A 27427-nucleotide genomic window follows, 5' to 3' on the forward strand; every position below is an offset into this window, starting at 1 on the left:
AGGAATTCAACATATAGTAGTCTCCACAAATGCCAGACCGCTCAGCTAGTGTGAAAAGTTTCTTGATGGAGATGCCACTCATGAAACACAAGGGAAGATGAAGAGATCAAAAGAAAACAAAATGATGTCTTATTTGCAGAGAGCAAAGTGGGTAGTCAGATGGCCAAAGAGAGAGAAGTGGTCATTAAATATCGATGTATCCAGGCTGTGTAAAGGGTGGGGATCTTGATTATTGGGTGTGTTTCTGCATTTCTAAAAGTCCTCAAGCCTTTGCTAGTGTCTTCTGATTGTCATTTGCCTTTGGCTACTGTGCATGCTCTATAGTTGCTCTAGAGTTGCACACAACTCAATTCTAATCAAGACTTTAATGATAAGAAAAGATAGTGGGTCCCTATTGCCTTCCTGCCAGCTGAGTTTTTCTCTCTGGAAAAGAAAATAGGTTTATGAAATGTAAATAACTGTCCTCTATTGAGTACTTACTCTGTGCCAAGCACTGTGTGGGACATATGATGGATTATTACATTTAATCTTTGCAATGAGTTTCTGAGCTGAATATTATGTTCTCCTCCCCACCTCCGCCCCATTTTACTGGTGGCACCAGAAATCAAACTTAGTATTGACACCAAATGACCCAGCCCTACACCCTTTTCTGTACTAATATTCTCAACCAAATGGCACACGGAGGACTTGGCCTTTAAGAATTCGCTCTCACTTTTTCTTGCTTTTTACTTCCTCATAATTCTTGTCTGCTTACAAGAATATTTTCTACTTCTTGCCTTTTTGTGATTTACTTTTATTTACCTTTTAAAATTATAACTATTTAAAAATCTAAATTTTAAATAAGGTATAAATGTATTAAATTGTGATACTCTAAATAGTGTGTGGTTAGACCTTGGCATGAGGTCATCAGCTTTACTGTTATCATTAAACTTAAAAAATTAAAATGTGTTGAACACGTGGGCTGACTACCATTCATTTTAGATGCTTAGTTGTTTGATTACCTGAAATTACTGGGCACATGGTAGATGCTCAATAAACGATGAACGAATGAATGGGTGAATGAATGAGGCCTAAGGAAAAAATTATATAAGTGCCCTTGTCACTGCTGTTTGCTTTCTGTGGGGTCACACTGCCATATATAGTGGTTTTGCATAAATATATCATAGTTCATCCTACAGTTTATGGAATTGGGCAAAACACTTTTATAATTCAAAGGCAAAATTCTTTTATTCCTTAAGACAAAGAAATGAGTCAGATTTCTTTATCATACTACGTTACATGTAAACACTGCTTATTTTTATTGATAAGGGAAGGCTAATATTAGTAATATCTATATCAAGTGATCATTTTTATTCTTCTTTTACTGTTTTCCTCATCAAACCATAACATTTTTTTGTTCTATGATTAGGCAAGAACCACAAGAAGAGTTCTATGAATTTAGAATCTTGAAAACACATCTCAATGTATCTTGATACCCAAGAAAAGATTCAGGCTCCCACTCTCACCTCGGAATCCATAAGCTTTAATTTGTAGAATGTACAAATATAAGAGAGATTTTTAAGTTGAGCAGGCCGGCTAGTGAGAAGTCTGTCACTTTCAGGGAATGCATCCTTTCCCGTCTCCATACAGTTTCTCCTGCTGATGTACACTACCCTTTCCCCCCAACACACACTCTCGTTTCCATGTGTGCTTCCCATCCTCCTCCTGCCATCCTTCCCTCCTCTCTGCCTTATACCTCAAGTGCAGAGTCTTGAAAAGGCCATTACCCTCTATCCTAGGGAGCTTAGGGTTTTGATCTGATCAGGCTTTGTCTGTGTTCTTATTGCCTTGTTGCCTCTGGCCTAGTTGACTGACCTTCAGGCCTGGACCTCCAGGGAGGTGCTCCCCTCCATTTGAGTTGTGTTGGTCATCAGTGCTTCACCACAAAGGACGGTGATTTTCCTCTCTCCTACAAGGAGCCACAGGGACATTTGAGCCATGACTTCTCTGCCTTCTAGTAATATCTATAGTTTCTGTTGCTTATCGTCAGCCCAGCTTCACCTGCTGACTATGCTACCGAGGAAGAGCCAGTGTGGTGGGGGGTCACGAGCCTGTGCCTGGTGGCTTGACACCCACATTCAGGGTCCCGCTTTGCCACAATAAGCTCTTTAGCATTGGACAAGTTCCTTAACTTCTCCACCCTTCAGATTCCTTGCTGGCAAAATGGAGGTGGTGGTAATAATATGGGCTTCATAAGGGTTTGGGGAACTTTAATGAGCCGAAGTCTGCAAAACGCTTAGCATGGTGCCTGGCACAGCACAAACTTTAGTCTTAGTGTTACTGTTTAAGTGACTTCTATATTGAGTTTTCTTCCTTTGTGGTGACAGCTCCATGAAGCAGGCATTGAGTTGGAAGTTTCTGGAAGTGGTGATATTCTCTCCAGTGGGGTCCAGTCTGTGATCTGGAAACCTCCTTCTAATGTGGCTCCTCATTATCTCATATCTAGGACCACAATGGGCAGTTGAGATATGAGGGTACAGAGGAACTGGGATAGTTTGGGAGTTTTGGTAACCAGAAGGTTATGTGAAGGAGAGAATGGGAATGGAGCAAACAACAGGGACAGGGCTGCTCACTGTGCAGAGAAAAAACACATCTTCTTGTTCTCAGTTATACCAAAAAGGGAAACGATGTGAATACCCAGATAACTTTTTATCTTTTGTCAGCTGGGCTTTGATTCCAAAATATATCTCCTAGAAATGTTAATAATAATGATGATGATAATAATAATAATAATGTGACAGAGGAGCAACTTTTAGGTGAAATTATCATCTAGAAGTGGACCTTAACCTGATACTGAGCTTTGGCTTCAACAGACCCTTCTCTCCACACCAATTCTGCTCAAGCGATTACCCTCTATTTAAACAAGCCACAATCTCACTTTTATTACCTCCGTTTATCATCTGCAGAGTGGCTGGGATTTAAAATTAGGACTCCGGAGAGTGTCGTTTGAGCAGAGCAGGTTATTTATGAAGCCCCTTTGCTGCTGTCTTTGCATTTGGCTCCTCAGACAGGCCCATTGGTCCTGGTTTTGGGAAAAAGACAATTCAGACTTTGTTCCTTTAAGCCTCTGTTAACAGGTCAGGTGGCGCATGGATCATAATTGAAACTGTCAGGAAGACCATGCTGTTCAGGGTCACATCCCCACCTCACACTCTGAAAGACCTAGGCGCAGAGTGAATGGATATGGCTCCCTGTCTTTCTCCTTTGCCTGCTTCCACTGGCGTAAAGCACAGCACCACTCCACATGGTCAGGACACTTATGTGGAGAACAAGCAGTCACAGTTGGGTTTTACTCCTAGTCCTGGTCTTTCTGCTTTGTGTTCAGGCCAATTTTAGATCTTTACAAACATTGCATAATTCTCACTTCTACTTCTTACCAAAGAAATTGTATCTTTAAAATAAATTGTATATGGGGCACTTCATAGGATGCTGACTGTAAAACTGCCCCAGGCCAGAGCAGTGACCAGGGTGACCCTCATGTGGCTGTCCAGAGTGGAGGAACAGAATGGCCAGTCCAAGGCTATGTCCGGGAGGGACAGCCAGCGCCAGCCAGGCCAAGTGCACAGGTCAAAGGGCTCAAAGGTGTGCCCAGAGTCATGGGTGAGGGTCCAGAGCTGGGAATGATTTGGAAGTGGGCTCAGGTGAGAGCTGGTAAGAGAACCAGTGGCAAGAGTACAGGGTGGTTACTGAGAACACCCTGGGGCTTCTAAAGGCCAAACTTACAGGTGGGCACCTAGGGATGGGGTGGACTGAGGGTTAGCATTTGAGCTGTCCAGAGAAGCTGTAGGCATCCCTGCTGTATCTGGACCCTGCTTATGGCACTTCTGTAGTTGCTGGTGGAAGAAAAAGTTAAGTTGGGCTGAGTCGAAAAGCATTATTACAGATAACAATTGCGACATCAAGGTTTTTGACAGGTATGGCTGCTAATTCAGAATTTGTAATGCTTGACCTCAGAATTAGGAACTGATTTAAGGACACCGTTTGTTGCAGCTTGTGACTCAGCCATCCACGACCACCATCCCTGGGGTATGCCCTTTGAGTTATTTCTTCTGTAAGTAGTGAGAGATGTGCACTGATTCGTCCACATCCTCTCACGTGTTTCCTGGCTCCCTTTTGCCAAGACCCATACGTGTGTGATGTGGCAGGTCACTATTGAAAGGTTTGTTCTGTGACGAGGACACAGCAAGCTAACACTCCTAGGAGGACCCTGACCTAAACCTCTTGCAATGTCTTCCCACCACCTGTGCTCATTAGCCATTGACATTGCTCTGTCTCCGTCATTCCTAGTCGCGGAGGGTGTTGTGGAGGGTGTCGTGGTATTGAACGGAGACTGGTGAACTAGCCTTTGGCTCCCCACAGCCTCACCTTGAAGAATCTCCACAGTTCAGTCAAGTCCAGGGACTCAGTTTCACCAGTTCATTCACGGGTCTGCACTGCTTTGATGAACTGACTCATGCTAGCCAAAGTCACCATCTGCATTTGTATACCAGAATGCCAGGACTAAATGAGATAAGAGACACACACGTCCTTCATCGTCTGTACAGCATCATCTACGGGATTAATAAAAAATAATATGATAACATTGATAATTCTTTTAGAGATTGACAAAGGAAATTGCTAAAGGATCTGAATAGCTGAGTGAGCTCTGTAAGGCATGTCCTTCTGCAGTTGATGGGTTTAGGTGTATAATCAGTGATCTTAGGGTTATTTAATAAGAGTCAGGTTAAAGAAGTTGGTTTGTTTTAAGAATTAATTCTATAAATTTTGAAATACCATCTCCTTCAGGCTGCGCCAGAGACCTACTGGCTTGTGCTTGCTCTTTTTCTGTCCTCTCTTTTCCTAGGCTCTTTTTCAGAGCACCCTGCCCACTTCAGTTATATTTGTCATTAAATACCCTCCTTCTTAATTTCCTTGGTATATTTAATCTTGGCATGCTAACACAAAAAATTATGAAAACCTCCCTTAGTTGACAATATATATATTGTTAAATTAATGACATCAGTATTTTAGAGTTATTCCACATTTCTTATATGTAGGTTTTTTTGTTTTGTTTTGTTTTGTTTTGTTTTTAACACTAGTGGAGAGGTAGTAGATCATTGGGGTTTAGAGTATGGACTTGGGAGGCAGACTGCCTAGGTTTGCATCCTGATTCTGCTACTTGTTAGCTGTGTGACTTTGTGTAAACTACATAATCTCTCTGTGCTCCAATTTCCTCATTCAAAAATGAAGGCTAGTACCACCTTTTAAGTTTTTGCTTTGATTTTGTTTGCGTGTGTATGTTAAATGGATTAACATGTACAAAGCACTTAGAATGGTGTCTGGTGCCTACGTAAGAGGTGTAGGAATGTCAGCCGTTGGTAGGAATCCCTGATAATATCCAGAGCAGTATCTTTATCTGGTTCTGGTGTGTTTCCTATTCCCATTTGAGGCTGGGTTATTTCTGGGGAGACTTCCTGTGGGTAATAAATCTCCTCCATAACGTCTGGATCATTTCCTAGCCTTACAGATGGGGTCCTGGAGGCCCCTTCCAGCCCTTGCCTGTTTCACATTATCTCTAATTTCTCAGGTCCATCATGAGGTCTGTACATAAAGCCATGAGTTCAGCCCTTTCTGCCTAGTGATTTCAGAGAAGAGAAATAAAAAGACCACCTGAAATGCCTAGATTAGGCCAATTATTCGAGCATTTTATAGGCACCCACCAGTAGCAAAGTGGAGTCATCTGTGGTTCCCTGCCTTTTGTTTCTACTCTTGGGTCCCTGGGTAATAGATGCAAATGAATAGTGAAAAAGCCAAAAGGCAAGCGGTGGGCGGAGGCAGGAGGTGGGGGAGGGGAGCAATCAAGGAGCCCAGATAATCCACCATGGATCAAGGGTTCTGGGAAAATCAGAAGCTGCCCGGGATGTGATGGTGGTGTGTGTGACTGTAGCAGAGAATAGAAAAGAAGGCTGTGAGCCCCAGCTGCTGGGCCTTACCTGCAGACCCTTTGAAAAAACAGTTCTTACCAAACAAAGACACTCAGGTGACCTAACAAAGAGCAATGCAAGATAAATCCAGAAGGGTCACCTGTCTGATAAAGGAAAAATAGATTAGAAAATGAAAAGCAGAAACGAGGATTTTCAGAACCACTTAGCGACCGCTCTGATTATTCCAGACACAGCTGGAATGTGCCGGGACGAGCATGATGTATTTTAGTTTGTGTGGTGGCTGTATTTCAGGCTGATGTGGAATCTGTGGCTGTAACTGTCATGCAGTCCATTAGGGCCCGTGAGTAAGGACAGCCATTAATCAGGCACGAGATCAGCCCCATAGCCTCACGCACTCACAGCTCCGAGTGGCTCTGACCTGACATCGTTTAAGGAGCTGCTCATGGAGGCTATAAACATGATTCGATTCCCATTATCTTCATGTTGCATATTTGTTACCGTTATTCTTTGAAGACTCCAAATTGGATATAAAAAATTTATGATATATATAAAGGTTTGTAGGGAGTGAAAAAATAGCTGCAGCCAATCAGTCCCTCTCATCCATCAGAGATGCGTGAGCTGTCAGAGGAGCCTGACGAGGTGTAGGGACAGCCCCTCTGCCCGCTAGTTGAGGAGGATGGAGAATTAGCAAGAATGTCACTAGGAAAATAGCTTCTCCCTTGGCCCACATGTGAAATGGGCATTTAAATACCTTTTATTAAACGAACAAAGCAAAATAGCACTATTGCTGGAATGTCATAGTCCGTCTTCAGTGATGAGCTAATGAAAGGGAGGGCAGGGGATTCTGATGCAAAGACGCATACTAACGTGAATTGAGCAGATGCCTGGGTCCACAAGTTTGTGTTTCTTGGATGCCTGGGCTATCTCCGGAACAGAGAGCCCAATGCCAGGTGGGAGTCCTCTGCCCAGGAGAAAGAGTTCTACCCACGCTGTGTGCATACACAGTCTTGCCCACGAGCTGTGCAACTCTCTGTGATCTGTTCAGTGACTTGAATATTTGCAGAGAAACAGCTGATACCTAAGGGGTTTCCATTTGTAGAGGCAGGGAATTCAGAGTGGGAAAAAAAAACCCCAAAACACTCTGCGCCCTGGCGTAGGAAAAGCAAAAGGTTAAGGAATCCATTCAATTTATATTGGCTGGATTGTTTGTTTTACAAGGTCCTTCGCTGAGCATGAGGACTTCATCCATAATACTTGGTCTCTAACCTCAAGCAGTGGTAGGGATGATAAGACATGAGTCAGAACTAAGATGTTGCACCAAGTTATACGCAGACTGACTTGGGGCACTATAACTAGGTGAGAAATCAGAAACAGGGAGCAAGGCACCAGGTTGGTTAATCTAGGAATGGACTTTTGGGGTTGAGACAAAGACCAGAGATTAGGCTGACCTTTGTTAGGCAAAGGTCAGTTTAGATGGGAGGCAGAAGAGAGAAACATATGAGATAAAAGGATTATTGGCTGTTGTCTGAATCAAGTACAAAGTTTACAGTGAGGCTAAGACTCTTGTATGTAACCAAGTGGGAGGAACAAGTGTTGGGCAGAAGTGCATTGGATAGTCAGCAAAGGTCCAGGTGTGAGACAAGTGTGATCAGAGAGCTCTGGCAGAGACCTGCTGAGACTCAGGGATAGAGAGGACTCCTGAGGTTTAAGGGCAGAACACTTGCCTTTGGGGACTGGAGTGTAAGGCAGAATGTCCAGTTGCTAGAGTTAAAGGACAGGAACCCATCCATTCATTCATTCATTCACTCACTATTTATGGAGCCTTTAAAATATAGCAGGAACTAGAGGAGGCCCTGGAGATTTGCAGCTGAATAGAACAGTTTCTATACTCAAGGACTTCACAGATAAGTGGGGAGGGCAAACACATAGATGGTCACAATACAATGTGATGGATGGAATTGGCACGTACAGGAACAGAGAGGCACAGAGCCCAGGTTAGGATCAGGAGGAAGCGGTCTTATATAGCTTCCTAAAGAAGCTGCAGTTTGAACAGAGTCTTAAAGGATACATTAGAAATTTCTAGGAGAAGTGGGAAAGAGGGGTGGAATTGGATTTTACCCTGAGAAAATGGGGTAAAGGGTAGGAACTCAGTGGAAGGGAACTGGGACTTTAGTCATGAGGAGTTGGGCCACCAAGATGAGAATAACTGGGAAGTAACTCCAGTGGAAGCAGTAACTACTCTGCAGGCTTCCTTTTGTTATTCTGGCCCAGGGAATTTCACTGAGAGGCAAAGAAAATGGGCTGACCTTTATTTCAAGTTCACAACACCCTGCAAGGCCGCGTGTGACAGCGTTGTTTCTTTCTCTCTGAGCTTCCTCAAGAGAACATGTGTACGCATTTCACAAAGGAAGGATAGAGCAGAAAATGGGATATCGGAAAATAAAATTCGAAGAATTTTCAGAAGCGGTATCCCTGTGCTTTTATCTTGAATTTTGAAAAAGGAATTCTATTACTTCTGGTTCAAAAAATTACTTATAAAATATGATTTTTTTTTTTTTCTCTACAACTATTCATCTCTCAACTTGTTTCTACAACTTTGAGATGCACTATTTCTGCTGTTCCTGAGTCTGGTGATGACACCACATGTGTGAGATGACATGTGTTACCTCCGCCGCAGCACTGGAAAGCTAAGTCTGGAAGCTCTGCAGAGCTCTCCCCAGGCAGAACCTTTCCTTGTTTCCAAAAGAAATTCTGAAATCACAATGACACAGAGGTGTAAACTCCCATTCATTGCAGAGAGGTCTTAACTCTGGAAGCCTGATTACCTTTCTGCTTAAATGGCAGCAGTGTTAACCTTTTCACTGAGTCAGAAACATCTCACTCTTCTGGGGTAGGTAAATGGAGCTGTTTTTAGAAGGTTCCATTTTCTAACGGGGTCTTCTAGAGCAGGCAGAATGCTGATCTTGCTTGAATATGCGTGGGCACCAAAGCTTGGTCCAAAGGAAGAAGTAAACTCTTTGAAAGAGAACGAAAGTCTGCTGTATGGAACAGTCATAATAAAAAAGTGAATTAGCGATGATTCCCAGGTAGAGGTGAATACAAAGCTTGTTTCAGCCAGAGATTTTTGAAGTAGAGAAGCAATTAGTCTAAGTTTCTCCCATAATCTAACATTTATTCAAGTGCTAGGCACAACATGAGAATGGATGCATGACTGTCAGCAAGACTGGGAAATCCCCTTGCAGATTAATTGAAGGATTTTAATTTTTATTTCTATTTTTATGGCAGAAGTGAAGCTGTCTTAGAATAATAGATCAAAAATGCACTTGTGGTCTGACAGTCACATTTGTAGTCAAATACCAAAAAAAAATAGTTTCCTGTTTGCTTTCCCCCAGGGTTGGCATAAATATCTATCATATTAGTCAGAATAAGGCTGTTGAATAAGACACATGGAGAGAGTTCATCATGATGTGTCTTGACATTCCTTCTGTCAGAACTGGTCACTCCGGAACAAAGTCAGACATCAACACAGGCATCCTGGCCCCAGTGGATAGCAAGAGCTGGCAGTGGGGTGGTCTGCCTCGAGACAGGCAATTAGAGAAGGCATCATCTGTAGAGAATTTAAGAACAATAGTAAAACCAGCTGAAAGTCAGTCTGTTTTGTGTTATTACCATGACTGGTGATTCTGAACGTCTTCAGGGTTTAAACACTCCTGCCTGTAGGGGTTGTCAGCTCCCTTATCATCCCCACCCCCTTGATACGCCATTGTTGGCCACCCAAAATGGGTAGATGCAGGATAAGGCCCTGGCTTCAATATATAAGAGATTATAAAATACTCTAATGTTCCCACCAAGTTGCTATGGACTGATAACGGAGCCCAGGCCTATAGAGCACTTACTGTTGAAGATCCAGTGGTGATGAACCAGAAACATCCTACCTTTGGGAAGCTTACGGTGGAGTAGAGGCGGCCCAAATCACGCCAGCCCATGTAAGGGTGCACCTGTGTCTAGTCTAAGAGAGAGAGAGAGAGAGTGGAGATGTTTGACTTGATTAGAGAGGATCAGGAAGGCCTTTTTGAGGAAGTGCTCTAGTAGTTCTATGATTATCTGTTATACCAGACACTAAAAAGAAATAGAATTTTTTGTCCGCAAGGCACAAGTCATGGGATCTCTGGAATCTTTTTTGCCAACTCTGCCAAGGCTTCCTCTTGATACTGGTGGCCACTCTCCTCAGACAGGTGGTTCTCAGCCCTGCCTGTACCTCACAATCGCCTGACAGCTTTTCATTTATTTATTTTTTTGAAAGCACCTATGTTCAGGCCCTACCCTGATCCAATTAAATCAGAGTCTTGGAAAAGTCGGGGGAGGCTGGAAAGAGAAGTCAGACACCAATGTTATAAAAAAAAAAAAAACCCAAAAACAACAAAAAAAACAGATGATTCTAATTACAGCCAGAGTACAGAACTACTTCCTTAGATGAATGCAATTATTTTAACTCACTTGGTAAGAATAATTTTAAGTTTTACCTTACAAAACTTCAGAATGCAGAGAGTCACTTCGGTGAGAGGGTAGGGTGCGTGAGTGCAAGTGTGCGTGAGTGCGAGTGTGCGTACCCACGGAGGTGATCGAGTCGGGTCTCCTCACACATCAGGTGCTATCCATCTCTGTGGCGTGCTGTGGAAATGTAGCAAATAGTTTCTTAGACTCTGGAATCAAGTTGATTGTCAGAGGCAGACCATGCCCAGCACCATGTGAGTTTGATGCAGAGGCAAATATATGATTCAATAAAGAAGCAAGTTTCTGGCTTTCTCCACTTCCAATCACCTTAATTCCCCTCTCCTTTCTCTAACACAGCTGCTTTATTTAGCTTTATAAGTTATGAGGCTTTATATGAAATCTTATAGCCCCTTTGAGGAAGCACATTCAAATCTTAGAATTTTTTTGTTCTTTAAAAACATAAAAAACATTGTGAGCACCTTACATGTAAGTGGAATGAATGTATTTTTGCCACTAATGTTGAAAATATCCCCAGGCATCTGGTGTGTATGAATGTGTATACATAGTACATGCATAATAAACATTCTACCTTATGAATATTTATATACAAGATACATATATATTGAACATAGACATACATATGTAAATAGTAGCCCTTGTAAACTATATGCAAAGTGTGTTTCCAAGCATATGTATCAGAGAGCATCAGGAATATGATCAACCTCCACCAAGTTTAGCATATTTTGAGGTGGCATTTTGTACAGAGTTGTTTATGGTAGGGACTAGTTGCAATCCATGTATGAATTTTTTTTTCCCTCACCACTTAAATGTTCATTAAGTACCAACTAAAAGTAAGGCACTGGGCATGGCAGAGTAAGAAAGGTAAAATAGATGTTGTTGTCTTTGAGAGACCTATACCACACAGAGTGGATTAAAAGTCAGTTACGAAGAACCTAACATCGTTTAGGCCTATTGGCATCTTACTGCCTTCTTTAGCTGCCTGTTATTTATACGTTCCACTTTAAAATGAGTCCCATTTAAGGCTATATTTACTTAAACCTTGATGGAGTTGCACACTAGAACTGATGCAGTGAGAAGAAACGTTAACGGGCTTCAGTGCCTTGATAGCCATTAGAGACGACCCGTGCTTACACATTTTCCTCTGCCACGTATAGTCCAATCTTATACCTGCATTTTTACTTTTATTCCGATTTGTTAAGGAGGAGGAAAGGGACAATAAAAAGGCACCCAATCCCAGAGATGTTCATAAATCTCAAAAATGAAATCAAAACCGAGCATGCGATCTCCCCGCCCCGCACGAACGTCTAGAAACTCAAGTATTACTGCCTATGACATTCCACTACCGAATTCCATCCCTTTCCCGCCCTGCAATAAGTAGCAGAAGCCTTTATGGAAACCAAGCTGTACATTCTCAAATGCACAAACTACGGATCCCTTTCTAAAATGACAATCCGCAGTCTAGCTGAGGAGCACTGAGTGATACTTGTCAGCGGGCAGACTTCACTCCATTAGCGGAGAAACAATACATGCACGCTGTCATCGCTACGCTTATTGTTTTCTCCACCGTCATCCATACATCACAACAGGTAGTTCTCAGCTGTTCCCTTGGTGCCAGACATACATTTTATCTAAAGAGACAGCAGACAGAACTACCTGCTGCTTCCTGTGCGGCTCTCCCTGTGTTTCTCTCCTTTTTCCTACTTCACTTGGGCTTTTTAAATTCAGCTGGCAGGGAGCCAGGAGCTCATCATTTTAATGCAGTGCAAAACGGAATATGCATAATTATATGCAAGCCATATGTGAGGGAGACAGCTCAGCTGTGAATTTCGGGAGGCCAGGAAAGAGAGAGCAGTTAGGGCTAAGATGAGATGAGCGCAGAGCAGAGTGCAAGTGTCACCCAAATGAATGGTTTAATGAGTGTGCTGCAGACACGCCTCCTTTCACCTACCTCTCCCTTCTCTCCAACTCCAAACCAGAAACCGATGGAGATTAGAAAGAGAAGACTGTATGCAAGTGGTATTGCTGATGGGTTCTGTTAATGTCTCCATTTAAACTTCAGCTTTCTTAATTAACAGTGTAGATCAAAATAACCAGTAACTTTTAATGCAGCTTCTTAATTAAATCTATTTTTTAACTGCCTTTGATTGAAGAATCATTGTTCTTACTAGATCATTGCTCCTTTCAGATTTTTATTTAAAAATTGAGGGGAATCTCTAATAGTATTACAATGCAAAATATAACTATGCAAATTGCTTTTCTTATGGCCTTGCTATTAGAATTTTTAAAAAGTGCATTCATTATCTAGAGGTTGCTTAAGCATGCCAAAAAGTTTAAACACGTATGTATGTCATATAATCCTAAATGTGCAACTGAAGTCGCTAGAAGACTGAAGTGGTGGTAATTTCCAACAAAATTATTTTATTTTGGTTTGCTTTTATCATATTGTTTTAAATATTACCCCACAATGAATTTGCATGTTCAAACTAAACTATGTAAAGAAAAATAAATCCCAAGTTTTGATATCTAAAAGGCGTACTGCGTATTTAAACAAACTTAATAATGTTGTTATTTCTGGATTCCCGTTTGTTTAATGATCTGAGCTGTTATGCTTTTAGCTTTTTTTTTTTTCCATTATTTGTAAGTCCCTAAATAGGCCATTATATTTCCCTTCAGGCTAGAGATGAAGATGGACATGCTGAAAATTTTCCCCAGCAGCACTATGCTAAGGAAACTCCAAGGCTTGCCTTCAAGAATAACTGCGAACTACTTGTAAGAATAATATACTTACAACAAGTCTAGAATGTTACTTTAGCACAGTGAAAAGAGTTTTTGAAAGGGTTTGTTCATTATTACATAATTTATGAAGTATTATAGTTTTTCTGTATAGAGTACTAAATGCTAATTCTGATATCGCTGAATATTAATTATAAGATCTCAAATTGTTTGCAAATCTTTTATATCTGATTATAGAGCTTGGATGGCCCTGTCTTTATTAGCTTGTTTTGTGTAGTAGTTTATAAGCAGCCATTTGGAGAACGGCTAGTAAAGTTAAAAATATAGAGAAAGACAGTTGATACATGTAGCTTGGAAAAAAAAATCTCTCCCCCACCCCTCCTCCTACTTCCTAATTGTACACTATTTTAGGAGACAACATGGTAATATTTTGTTCTGCTAGGAAAGATAGCAGAGTTAACACGCAGTACTCCCTTTAGAATTCAAGTATTCCTACACTCTCTTGCCAAACACAATCAGGCACTTTTCCTCTCTCCTATGCAGAAGTCAAAGCAGTGACAGGATGCTGGGATGTTTACAAGTCGTGAGAGAGAGGATATCAGCTGTGACAGGGACTCTGTTCCAACGCAGGGTTAATTTGCTGTTCATTTTAGCATTTACAGCGAGACAAGATGAAAAGCAAGCAGGAATGCCTATTATATTTCTATTAAATGAATCTGTTGGGACCTAATGTTCTTGATTAGCTTTTGAAAATGAGTGCTCCGCAATGCATTTTCTGTTTACCTAAAGTAAACAGAGAATGAATTGTCATTTATTTAGAGATTCAAACACTGCTTTGGAAAATGAAGCGTTATGAGGGATCTAGCTATGTTGTCCCTAAATGTTCTTTTCTTTTCAATTGCATTAAAGCAAAACATTTGCTCCAACTAAATGAAAACACTGAAAGAGAATGAGGATGCTCAGTTGTTACATTTTGAGGTAGTCTCATTTCTGTTTAGTTTTTTGGCCGAACCCGGTGCAGCTCTGCCAGGTCTTAGCATTAGGAAATCCCACATGTAACAGTGTTTGGACTTAGCTCTGATACCAACTGTTCGTTTAAAACAAAGTGTCCAAAGAGCAGCAGAAGAGAGAAAAATACAGCTCTTAGCCATCCTAGCCGCAGTAGTCAGATGATGACAGCAAGAAACTTCTTTCCTTGCCCCACTGTCTGCTCCATTACAATAACACCACTCGTCCCTTGACCGACCAATCAGCAGGCAAATTCACTGCTTGTAAATGCAATTGTTTCCTCCCTGAAAATTTAGCTCACCTTATATTTTATTATCTTAGGGCTTTTAAACTTCCAGGCCTGCCTCCATTACCTTTTAAGAAAACCCTTTTCTGTCATTTTAATGTTTCACTCCATAACTATGGTTATCCAGCAGAAGACCATATGGGCCATTTAGGCTATGTTTGGGTATCAAAATGCTTTTGGAAGTCACTTATTATTTTTCAGAGAAATTGTTAAAAGTGATATGCCATATTTGATATTTTTCATATTTATTAGAAAAATGAATATGCTTGAGTCTTGGTTGTGGTCAGTTTATACCAAAGGAGGTGAAATGTATATGTGAACAGCTTCTCCAGCTATCTTTAGAAAAATTATATGTTTAGTCATCGCTGTGCTTAAACACGATAATGTGTTGGCAGTAGTTCTGAGAGACTGGTGCAATCCTTGTTCTTCTAAGTCACTGTTGGAAATGCTTTATTTTGGTCAGCATATTTTCTTGTGATAAAAGAAAAAGGAGAATAAAGAGAAAAAGCATGCAAGCTTATTTCTCCATGGAGAAATTTGATTTTTTTCAGCAGCAAGAGAAGCGATGGTGTTTGGCTGATTATGAAACCTTGAGAAGTTATGCTTCTATATGAAAGAGACTTGTTTATTATTGAGAGAGAAATACGAAGTCCTTGGAGTTTTCTTAGGTTTAGAGCAAATTTTTAAAGAATCCGTGAGAGAAGATTGCAGACTCACTACAGAGTTTTTCTTAGCTTAAGGGTGGTTCTGCCATCTTGCATAGTTTGTTGCAGCAAGGGAAGTTAGTGGTGGTGGTGGTGGTGGTGGTGGTGGTTGGCGGGGGGTGGTGGTTAGAAAGTGGGGAAACCTGTTGGGGTGCTGGAAGAAAGCATTGAGGAGACAGGTTACTTCTAGGCCCAGGTGATCAGGAGCTCATGGCTGAAAGGCTAACCCTCTGGGCCACATACACTGACAGAAAAGTGTCCTGGCCAGGTAGATAAGTCATTGCTTCTGACTTTATTATTGATTATTGATTATCTCTGTCGTATCTCCACACCCCAGCCTCTGCTTCTTGGAAGAGGGAGAAATATTAAGGAACCTAAACGAAAGTAAAGTAAAATCAATGCCAAGGATACACTACTATGTGTCATCAGAAGACACTGATAATGAAAGCATTGGCTGATAGAAAATTCTGCTTTGCAACTGTAGATCTCCTGTAGGGTATTGATTATTCTATTTAAATCCCAAATGATGATATGTGCCTTCAAACTTAATGTGCAACACTGATGACTAAAAGTTTAGCTTGGTGGCCAAGATTCTTTGGTTATTGATTGTGCTGCAGCCCCCTTGTGCTTTTAATTAATTTTGAAAATCCAAGGCTGTCAAGATGAGTGACAGGTAAAACTTGAGCATTATATGATATATCACAATTCAGTGTGGCCCCATCTACCTCTTCATAGATAGGTGCTTACACACACACACACACACACACACCCCACATACACACAGGGTATTTTGCTGGCATATCAAAATTTATGACCAAGGCAAATAACTAAACAAAAGAAATTTCAGGAGATTCACATCATATTAACACCACAGTAACATGGGTATGAGAGTCCAGAAGAGGGAACATTTAGAACTAGCCATGGGTGACTAACCTTTGCCCCAAATTTCAACTCCATTGCTGGTCCCTTTACCATTATTGCCTCGTCCTGTTGGGACTAGTAGGCCTTTTCCTCTATTTAAATTCTCATATCGATGGTAGATGTTGAATTAAGAGCTAGAAGAGAGGTCCTTAATCATATTATGAGTTGATGTCTTCTCATCAGCCAGTACTTTCTTAGTTCTTGAAAGCCAGCTAGGAGTAAGACTTTATGGAACTGTAGCATAAACAGGGTGCTAGGAGGGAGAAGAACTGTACCTGGAAGAAGAGGAATGTTGAGAGTTTGGGGGAGAAACCGAAGGCAACCAAGCTTATTCCTCAAGTGTTCCTAGGGCCAGTCCAGAGAACATTACTATATTTGCGGCGAAGGTCAAAATACAGTCGAAGAGGCTAAGATGTAGAGTAATTCGGTTGGAAAGAAAGCAGGTTTAGAAAGACTGAAAGGGAAATAAGAGAAAGGATACTCAAGAGGGACCTCAGCCTGGCTCCCTCAGTTCCAGATTCCCAAGTCACCACCTAGACAAAGTCCGACTCCCTTTGGCTTTTCCTAAGGCTGTTAGGGATGAGGGTTTAGTAGAGGGAGGCAGTGGGAGCCCACAGCTGGGAGGAGAAATAAAAATAGCATCTGGGAAGAACTCTTTCTGGTCACTTACAATGCCAGTGTAGGGGGAAGATGAAAACTAGTTTAAACTATTTTAGATTTGTGGCCTTGAGATGGTAAGGAGGAGAGATGCTTAGGTAGTTCTACTGTGGGCTAATTGGTCCATCTCATTTCCTTGTGCAGGCAGACAGCTAGATTACCAGAACTGAGCATAGTCCTTTATCAAAACTACTAATACAGAACTGCTCTCTATTAATGTAGTGTTCAGTTAACAAGACATTGTTGAGCCTCTTGTATGGATAAGGCACTGTACTAGACAGTGCTTGTGGAGGACAAAAAATAGAGTACACAGTCTCTTCCCTGAAGGAGCTTACAATTCAGTAGGAGGACTAGGCATACACAGTATTGTAGTCATCAAGAATGTGGGCTCTGAAAGTTAGAATTGCACAGAAGCTAGACTTTAATTTACACTGCGTCATTCTGGTGGTATAGCAAGGACCATGAGCACAAAGGCTTAAAATGTATGGTGACACATCTGGCATCATATCAAACGGAATCCCTGTTTCACCTCTTGGACCTCTCTGAGCTTCAGATCTTCATCTGTAAAATGTAATAGTAAACGGTAATAACCGCAGAGGATATTGTAAGGATTGAAAGTGATGACGTATTTAAAGTGCCTGGCACATAGAAACATTCGGTACATGTTAGCTGCTATTATTATGATTCTTCTTATTCTTATGATTGCTGTCATTACGTAGTGAGTCGTGCCCCAGGAGAGCACCAGCAAAGTTCTGAGGGACAGAGGAGGAGCAGATTCCTTCCATATGCAGTAGTTAGAAACTTAGCAAAGAGGGGATAACTTTGATCCAGGCCTTACATGGGTTGGATTTTTGATAGTCAGATCCGGGGGATAAGGGAAGGGGACATTCGAGGCAGAGGGAAATAGCATGGACAAGGGCAAGGAGAGGGGAAGGTACAGGCCAGGTGATCCTCATTTGGCATCTAAGTTTGCTGGTGGGTAGAGCACCTGAAGGCTGAGGGTGAGCTGCCAGGTCAGCCCATTTGCAGAGGTCCCAGTAACTGACACTAGCCTATCAAATAGCGACTTTAGTAGTTCTAGTTCATGTAAATTTCTAGTACTTCCATGGATTAAAAAAATTATTATGGAAAATTTCTAACATACACAAAAGCAGAGTCATATAGTGAAACCCCATTATTCAGCTATTATTCAGCTTCAACAATGATCGATTCTTAATCTTGCTTTATCTATCCCTTTACCCTCTAGTCACCCACCCCAGCCCTCCTTTATTCTGCTGGAGTGTTGCGAAGCAAATGTATTTGTTCGGTGAAACTTCAGCACCCCACTTCTCTGGCTAGAAAGAATCCATTGACATCGATCAGACTGGGAACTGGCGCTTTGGGAACATGTGTATATAAAACAAGTGGCTCTGAGTTGTGCGGTGTGCTCTTCTCTCCCCACTCAGCACAGCCTTGTAAGGCTCAGATGATCCGACCCAGTTTAAAAACCCTTAAGGTAAAAAACATATCGAAGTGCCTGTCATGACTCGAGTCTTCTTTACTCTCAGGCTCTTGGTTCTCAATGTATTTATTTAAAAATAAGATCAGATCTCTTTGCAGTCGAGCCCTGCTCTTCAGTACATACTAGCTTATCACAATCACGGGGGGAGCGGGTAGAATTCTGGATTGCTGTCATTTATTGCTAGGTCTTTCCTACTAGATCATGGAGACTTAATGAGAACCCCCCAAAGGTGATAGAAACTGCCACATTTCACTTGAAAATCGATAGGCTTTTCAAAATAGGTAAAATTAATTAAAGACCCTCCCCTTACCGAAAACCAGATTCATGTCCCAGGTCAACTTGAATTTACACCATTTCTTTGATGTTACAGCTGAACAGCATAGGCACTGAGAATTAAAATTCCTGGTGACACAGTTGGATTCCCAACACATCAAATAAAATATCATATTACATATGTAATGTAATATGCTGCGTACCGGTTTCCTGACACAGTAATTATAAAAGCCCCAAAGTGTAAAATGACCCAGAAAACCCCAGAGACTGATTGCTGTCTAAGGAGAGTGGGCCTAGCCCACCATTTTTTTTCTACCCACCCTCCAGATTCTTTTAGTCTGGGGCTCCTGCAGTTTTTAGAACTGTGTTTTAGAAAAATAGAAATTTTCAGAAAGACAAGGACCAATATGAGACTAAGCAAGGGCACTTCCGATAAAGGTGGCAAAGGCACGCGCTCCAGGAATATCGCCTAGACCTTCCCTTTATCCTTATGGAAGAACTGGATTCTGCTTGCACTGTCCTGTCTCACTGGCACATTCCTCGTTTCCTTCTGTGCTGTTGTTTCGCCTTGCTCGCCGCTGGGTCTGCTGCTCCTCCCTCTTTCTTTTCAGCCTCTTGGCTCTCACTGTTGCTGTGGTCTTATGGTTCAGAGCCTTCTTCTTGTCCTATACAAAGACCCTCTGTAGACTGCCTCCCTTCACCTCCCTCTCATGCAAACCCTATTTTAACTCTGTCACTTTAGTTTCCTTTTTGTGGGAAAAACTACTTGGTGGAGGGCTAGAGTTCCCCAGCTTCTTTCCTGGTGTAAGGACTTTTTCGGGGCTTAGATACCCTTGATTTGATCAGAGACCGTTGGGATCTGGCAAGAACCCTTTTCCAAGGCGTGGAGATCTTTGCCTTTCTAGTTTCATGATCATTGCTAGCTTCTCACATAGTACGTTGCAGTGGTTCTTAGAGCCAGAGAGAGGTATCAACGACCATGTGCTCTCTAAGAGACACTGGCGTGGTGGTTTAGAGTGGGTGCCCCACTTCCTGCTCTGCAGATCTGTCAGCTGTGCAACCTGGGAAAATTTTTTAACTGCCCTGAGCCTCAGTGTCTTTATCAACAAAATGAGGATAAATACAGTACCTGCCTCCTAGGGTCATTTTGAGGAGTAAATGAGATGATGTATGTGAAGCACTTAGTATGCCTGGCACACAGTGAAAGTTTAATAAGCAATAGTCTTATTACTAATAAAATGGAGCTAGAAGGTGCCATTAGTTTAAATAAAATCTTAAGACAGGTGCTGGGAGTACTTGCCTTTATTCCCTAACTAGAATCTCTGTCCAATTGCTTTGGATAGAAGCCCATATGTAATAATTTAATTTAGAACAAAGAACTTTAGAAAAGCCCTTGAACATCCATCTAGTGGCCTATTTATGCTGAGAGCACCAGAGATGCCTGTTAGCTGGGTAGCAGATGTTGCCGATTTGAGAGGTACTGCAATGTTGGAGTACTTTTCTGAATAATGTAAAACTTCCAAAAAAATAGTATGGTATTGTAGTGAAGAGCTTGGGCTCTTGAGCCAGGCTGTTTGGTTCCAATTCAGGAATTTCCACTACTCTACTAATCACTGTGCAACCTTGGGCAAGTCATTGAATCTCTCTGAATCTGTGTCCTTGTCTGTAAAATGAGAACAATAGTAGCTATCTAGTGGAATTGGTGAGAGATATAAATGAATGAATACCCATAAGGTTCTTAGAACAGTATTTGGCAAAGAGTTTGCATTTAATCAGTGTTGTGATTATGATCATGATTGTTTCTTCCAAGGTTGCTTACTTTCAAGCACATCATAGGTTACCACTTGGCCAAATTTTCTAGCAACAGATTATCTGAAAGTCTAGAGTATATACATTTGTACACAAACACTGCAACATTTCCTTGTGAACAGTGAGGGGGACAAGAGACATTATGCAGATAATTCTTAGAGCTAAGCATTTTTGTAAAAATGTATCTGTCACAGAAGCCTTTTTATATGGTCCAAGACTTCTTCATCTTGCCTTGCCATTCAGTAGTAAAATTGTTAATCTTAGAAATAAACAACTAAAAATATAAATGAGAAGCAAAGGAAAAAATGTAATATATACATGGAAATATCTCCAGTAGCAAATGGATGTGGACTCCTGTCAGGGGAAGGAGATGGGAGACCATCCTTTGTGGGGTGCCCCCAAGGTGCCAGCACTGTCCGTGGTCTTTATAGACCCTTTTTTAGACCCTTTAATCTCCATAACTTTAATCTCCATAAGTAGATATTGTTATTTCCGCTTTAAAGATGGTGATATTAAAATTCAAAGATGTCGCATTCCTTGGACTGGGGGAGGAGATCCAGTGAGCAGTCACAGAGCTGAGGTTTGACCCACATCTCTCCGGCCTGTGCTCAGGCCAAGACATACTGCCACCTTCTCAGGGCGGGGACCAGGCCTGATACATCCTTTTATCCCAGGGCTAGAGAAGGGGTTCAATCTATGTTTGTGAGATGAAGGAATTAAAATATTAATTCAGAATCACTCTCTCTAACTTCTCTATGGTAACAATTCTTTGGTAGAATACTGAAGCCAGTGGGAATATTAGGAAGGAGAATTTATTCAGAAAGGCATAATTCCAAGTACGTAATAAATTTTGGGTAAAGGCACCGAAGTATATGTTATTTACTTTGGTAGACTATAGAAAATGTATTTTTCAATGTGATATTAGAATTTGAGTATATATTTTTTAAATCTGACAGCAATAGATTATGATAAGTGCTAATTCTTCTTTTGAAGATTTTGATTCTTATTATGATCAGTAAGACCATTTTAATAAGCCTGGGATCCTTTGGTTTGATACAGTTTTATTCCTTAAAGTGAACTGATCCGCTACTTTGAGAATTCTGGCCATCAAGTAGCATACTGGAGTCAGGTGTCGGTCACATTCTCTCTCATTGTTTTAATTGCTAGAAATGAACAATTACCTAAAGTACCAAAGAGTATTTGCCTCTGATGGCTTCATGGAAACTCTAGGCCATATACCAAGCAGAATCAGAAATTCAGATAGGATATCAATTATCAGTATAAAATTGCACAAGTAACCAGCCAGAACTGATATTCATCATATTCAGTCATGTGCTTGGTTTACGGCTAGAAGAACAAGCTAACAGAAGTCTCTTGGGAAGGGGTATAAAAAATATTTGGAGTTGAGATGAATGATACTTGTGAATAATAAAGGAAGCAAGAAATTGGAGTTAGGGATGTGAGAGTGATGAGGGAATGGCAAGAGGGAATTTTAAAAGGGAAAAAGGAAGTTAGAGCCCATGATTAAGCTGCAAATGAGCAGGTTCAGGAAAACAAGTCTTTAAAATAATTATTTTCTCACTGCATTTGGCTTGAAGTGTCTTTCATAATGGTGTTTTTTGTACGTTTCCTCCTCCAGTCTGAAGCGTCAGGCTTTCCTGGAAGGCTGTCTTCCTAGCTCCCACACCCTACTGCAAGGCCACATACAATCAGGTGGTGAGACAGCCTCCTTTAATTCCAGACGAGGCTTCCTTTGGCTGAGAGCTGCGTGCAGTAACATATTCTCCTGGTTGTAGTTTAGGTTTTTACCTGGACTAGAATGCAATGGTTAGTTCTGGATTAGGAATCAGCCACTTGACAAGGTTGAGTGGAGGGAGAGCTGGCCTGTGGTTGTCTTGGCTGAGCATTTTACTGCTGGGTACTCTTCCTTCAGTGGAGCCGATAGATGCCTTTGTTCATTCTTTCAAAGTGAATTTTTAAACCAGTTAAGACATACCCCAGATAAACCAGCTTTAAAATAATAAGCAGTATTTTACCTTAATTATCCAGAAAATTACTTAATGTTCTACTTTGGATTGCGTATCAATATTTCTCTTGAAACTTCATGAAGATACATTGGTAGAGGAGTAGTGATTTCTTTCTCTTTTAATAGAACAAACTGTAGATTTCATTAGGATAAAGTGTGTTTTTTATAAATTAGCTTATCCATCAGCATCACCTTTACTGTCATCCCTTAGAGGCCTTCCCAACCTACGGAAGAGGCAAATACACATGGTTGCATTTCCTGTGCTTCACATTTTATAATCTACATTCAGGATGTCAGTCTGTGTAGGTAAAGTCACACCTTACGCTTAACTATGTGAAATACACTGCTGTTTTAATAGTGTTTAGATCTCCTTTGAAGGGAAAAGTTGATCCTGATTATGATATTGCAGCAGGATCTGTTTTACACTTCTTTGTGTGAACAGCGAAAACCTATATAGGGGAAAACCTATAAACATTTTTAAACGTCAAAGCCTGAGATAGGAAGGGAGGCAATTATTTAAATATCGAGCATGTGTTAGGATAAGCTCTTCACATGAAAAATATCCACATTATTAAGATATGTAAAATACTTTGGGGGTCTTCATTACATAGCCATTTCAATCAGTGGTGCTTTTAACTTCTGCATTGTCTAATAAATGTGTAAAGACACTCTCAGGGAAGTAAATACCATTTTTGGCTTAGAGAAATATTTATGTATTTACCAGATAGCTTGAATTTTGAAAATATGAACTATCATTGCACATATACACATATAAAATACAGTATATGAAGGCAAACTTATCTATCCTATTTAGAAATGTGGATACATATATAAAGGAAAATGAAGATAAACTAGTGCATTACAAAAGTGCTTATTGGCCTATGTCAGCTAATACATCTCAATCATTGATGCAGTATTTTTTCTATAACGATTTGATATTGACATATGAATACACAAAAATAGCATGGAAAATAAAGTTGTAATGAAATTTTTATTTTCATTTTTCCTTAGCATTTGATTTTTAAGCAATGCTCTGTCATCAAATCAGCCAAGTTGAAAACTTAGCTGCATCAATGGAGCTAGCTGGCCTTGATCGTTCAAACCAAAAAGACCTTTTCTCTAGGGATATATTTTCTCTGGTCTGAATACACACACGTGCACACACACACATATATAAACTTATTGTTTTGTATACACTGCATGAAGATAATATCTATAAAGATTTAAAACCTTTTTTTAAAATCTAGATATTTAGTGTCAAGGACACATCCCAAAATGTGGAATTAATGTGAGTAGGTGGTTATGGGGTATATGCGTGGTGGAGATTTTGAAGACATTTGCCTTTCAATCTCCCAGTGCTGTGCAGTGCAAGCAAAGTGTAAACTATGAATCCTTAAGGAGTTTATAAACTAACTGTGCTTATGTAAACAATGAATTTCCAGTGTATAGTAAAGTACCAGATGGGGTGGTGTGGTGATTAGAGAATAGAAATGCACGCCAAAGCAGCATGTGTGCACTAAGGACGTAAAGGGTCATTTAATGGGGAAGAGGGAGTGGGCTGGAGTCATCAGGACTCGATCCTCAGAGGAGGTGGGGCCCAGGCTGGTCGTTAGAGGGTGGGTGGGGAATGGAAGGGTATCCCAGAGAAAGAGAAGACTATGGGTAGAATGATTGTGAGGGGCAGGGGTGAGCAGTAAGCACATAGCGGGTCAGTTGAGAGACCGCCTGGACTGGCATCACTTTGAGAATGGAGAGAATAGTTTTAATTCAGCAAGTTGTGGTCAAATAATTAAAACAGTGAGAGCCACGCAGCTAATTTTACATTTGGTGTTTTGGGCTATAGGGATCTGTATTAGGTACCTGAGCCAAGAAGCACCATTATGAAAGCAGGTTGGAGAATGGGAGCAGAGAGCCTTCTAGAAGGCACTTAAAATAGTCCAAGCACACTGTGATGAGGACAAAGTCTTCTCACAGCTGGAAAGGCGAGAGAGAGGCTGCAAATGATTGTCCAAAAATATTGGTCATCAAATCTTTATGACCACGTTAATATAAATAACTAGCAAAGATTTAATCTCCAGCCAATTTGCTTGTAAATTTAGATTTTGGATAACAGCCTTAATTGAGTAGCTAGTCATGTGCAATGGAAAAAAACAAGATCCAAGTAGAAGCAAGCAACGAAAGTTGAAAACCTTTATGATCCAGAATGATTCAGGAATCAGTGTGATTTAAACTGTAAAAATGTTAACTAGGGGAAAAATGCCTCCTTAAATTTGGTTAAAGAGGGATGGAATCTCCCTTAACAAGAATGTAATAACTCATTCCCTCACAAAATAGCCCAGAAGAGGCAGTGTAGATAGGTGTCCTGAAATCACACTGGCTTGGTCCACTTCCTGGCTATGTGGTTGCTAGCTTTGTGGCCTTGGGAAGGTCAGTTTCTGCATCTGTAAAACAGAAGTAATAGCTGTATACACTATTTAGATTTCCTTTAATAGCTAAAGGAGATAATACATATAAAGTGTTTGGCATGTAATAAGCACTCAATAAAAGGTAACTAATAAGGGGGACAAAATACATCTTTTGTACTCAGCTTTTAAGAGAAAGAAGGAAATGCCAATAAATAAAACTCACATGAGTATTCAGAATCTTTGCTTTTTAAAAACAAAGAGAAAAATCTTATGATACATAGCTTTTGATCGTACGGACTTAGCTTATTCTTTACCTTGCATGTGTACAACAGTCTAGAAGAAGAATTGGTATTTATCCAGTAATGACCCTAAAGATTTTCAAGACCTTTAACAGAGAAAAAATATTTTATTGAATAGACTGTGTTTGCTAAGACAGAATATTATATTAATATAAAATGATTTGGGAGAAAATGTCTTACACAAAAGGGTTTTCTAGTTAATCCCCCAAATTAAATTTCTCATAATCCTACATTCCCTAATTATTCTAACCTGACCATTTAAAATTTCACTTTTCTTTGGAAAGTAAACACCATCACCCACTTCTTTGGTCTTCTTTGTTCACATGCTGATAAATTTCAGAATATATCAATTATATAATGTAGTAATTATTTATTGATTTGATCAATCAGTTTTCCTCGGGCCTGACTTAGCTGTCTGGAATACATTTGGGACTTGTTATAGTTGTAAAAATGAAAAACAAAGAAACAAAAATCTAAAATATTGTGAGCAAGATGTCATTTAGTTAACATATAAGCTAGAGAGTCTTTCCTGGTTAGAATTCCTCTTTGAAAGAGTCAGGCTGCCCCTACACAGATTATCAAGGTCATGTTCAAGATTAAAATGAGCTATGGGACACTCAATTGCCTATTACAGCAGAAAAACATGCAAACAGAAAATCAGACCTAATGTTTTTATGCACACTCTGATTTTTTTTTCTGATCTAATATACCTATTTAGTCTAATTTAGTTTAAGCTTTAGTTATGCTTTTTTAAATTACAACGTATGTGGAAACTGGAATCCTTTTCTTCTGTCAGGGGTCAGGGTACACATAAAGCGCTTTTCTTTCTTCCTGTGGGGAAGAACAAGAGTTACATATCTTCCCACTCTCTCTGTGTCTGGTCAGTCTGCAATAGGGATGCATTTCATGGGACCCATGGTGGCAACGGTGCCCCACCCCAGGAACCAGCGGCCCCAGTTTTGCATCTAGTGGACTGGCTATCATGTCATCAAAGTGTCAGTCCCAGCAAACAATGAAAGTACAATTGTTTCTTTTTAGATTGTGAAACTAACCATACAAAGTTATTTTTAGATTTGGAAGTACAAGTTTAAAAAAAAATATATGATTGAATCTACTGTTTTAAAAAAATAACCACAATACATTTTAAGTGTTTGATTGCAAGAGAGAAATGACAGGGCTATTAAGGATGGGAAAGTTAGAGCAGAAACCTGAGAATAGATAAAGGTTCTGGAATCATTTCTCCTTCACTCTCAGCTGCCACCATCACTATCTCTGCCTTAGTTGGGCCAAGCATTAACATTTCTTAACTGTTTCTATAGATTAAACAGAGAACTTTGTGTAAGTACCACACACTATCATGCATTCCTCAAAGCCCATCGATTCCTTCCACCATTCAGTTAGAAAGCTTTTATTGAGTGCCTACCGTGTGCAGGGCACAAGATCATCTTGGGTGGGTGCAAAATAGACTATATCTTTACACAATTCCACCCCTGGTTTTTATAAGATCTTTGTACATTTACACACACACACACACGCACGCACACACGCACGCACGCACGCACACACACACACACATACAGATACCTATAGACCTAGAGGGATACCTATAGAATCACCTCTATAAAGGTTTTGAATAGCAGCTCAAGAAAATACTTACTGTATGAATGAATGAACAAACCATACTGGTGTGGCTCCTGTTGGCACTTTTCCACAGCTAACTCAGACTCCAAGGTCTCTCCAGTGTCTAGGGAGCGTCAGAAATGTCTGGAATGCGGCAGCGTTGGCTGAGTTGAGTTTCTCTCTGACGCATTTCTGAGCTGTCCGGTTTCTTGGGCAGAATGAATAGTGGCAGAAGATATAGAAGCCACCTATGGGCCCTGAGAACCATCTGCGGCTCTCTCCCTAAACGATGGTACATCTCGTCCTCTTCCCGACCCCAATAGCCCAAGTTAATTTCCCAAATGAGGGGGTAGGGCCTGGAAAAAAATTTCTCCACCTTGTACTCAACTCTCCATATTCATGTTTATGTTGAAGTGAGCTACTGGAAAAGGTATCGAATCTAGTCTGAAGGCATCGGATTTTAAATGTATTTTTTCATTCTTTTTGAACTATTTAGATTTGGATTTTAAATGAAAGAATTACTTTGGAAAAAGTACTACATTCTTAGGTTTGAGTGAGACACTCCCTCTGGCTGGTCCAGGATGGCAAATAGAGCTTCTAGAACACCCCTCTTCCCTGCCCCCGCCCCCGACTCAGGTGATTTTCACACAGAAAGTCATTGGGTCCAAGATGCGGTTTTCTCTGGAACCCTCGTTCCGCTGAATTGG

General features: G+C 40.7%; 1 protein-coding gene across 4 annotated transcripts in view; it reads left to right on the plus strand.

Moving 5' to 3' along the window:
• LOC107518488 (sine oculis binding protein homolog) overlaps nucleotides 1–27427 on the plus strand; it is a 153604-nt gene that overhangs the window by 75223 nt on the left and 50954 nt on the right. For 3 of the 4 annotated variants that reach the window (XM_036220575.1, XM_036220569.1, XM_036220582.1), the window contains one exon: nucleotides 13152–13247. The exons of the other annotated variant lie outside the window; for it this stretch is intronic. In XM_036220575.1, coding sequence (XP_036076468.1) covers nucleotides 13152–13247 — 96 coding nt within the window. The remainder of the gene's footprint in view (nucleotides 1–13151; nucleotides 13248–27427) is intronic. 4 annotated transcript variants of the gene reach the window in all.

This window comes from Rousettus aegyptiacus, unplaced genomic scaffold (assembly GCF_014176215.1).
Source record: "Rousettus aegyptiacus isolate mRouAeg1 unplaced genomic scaffold, mRouAeg1.p scaffold_m13_p_1, whole genome shotgun sequence".
Classification (NCBI taxonomy): Eukaryota; Metazoa; Chordata; class Mammalia; order Chiroptera; family Pteropodidae; genus Rousettus; species Rousettus aegyptiacus.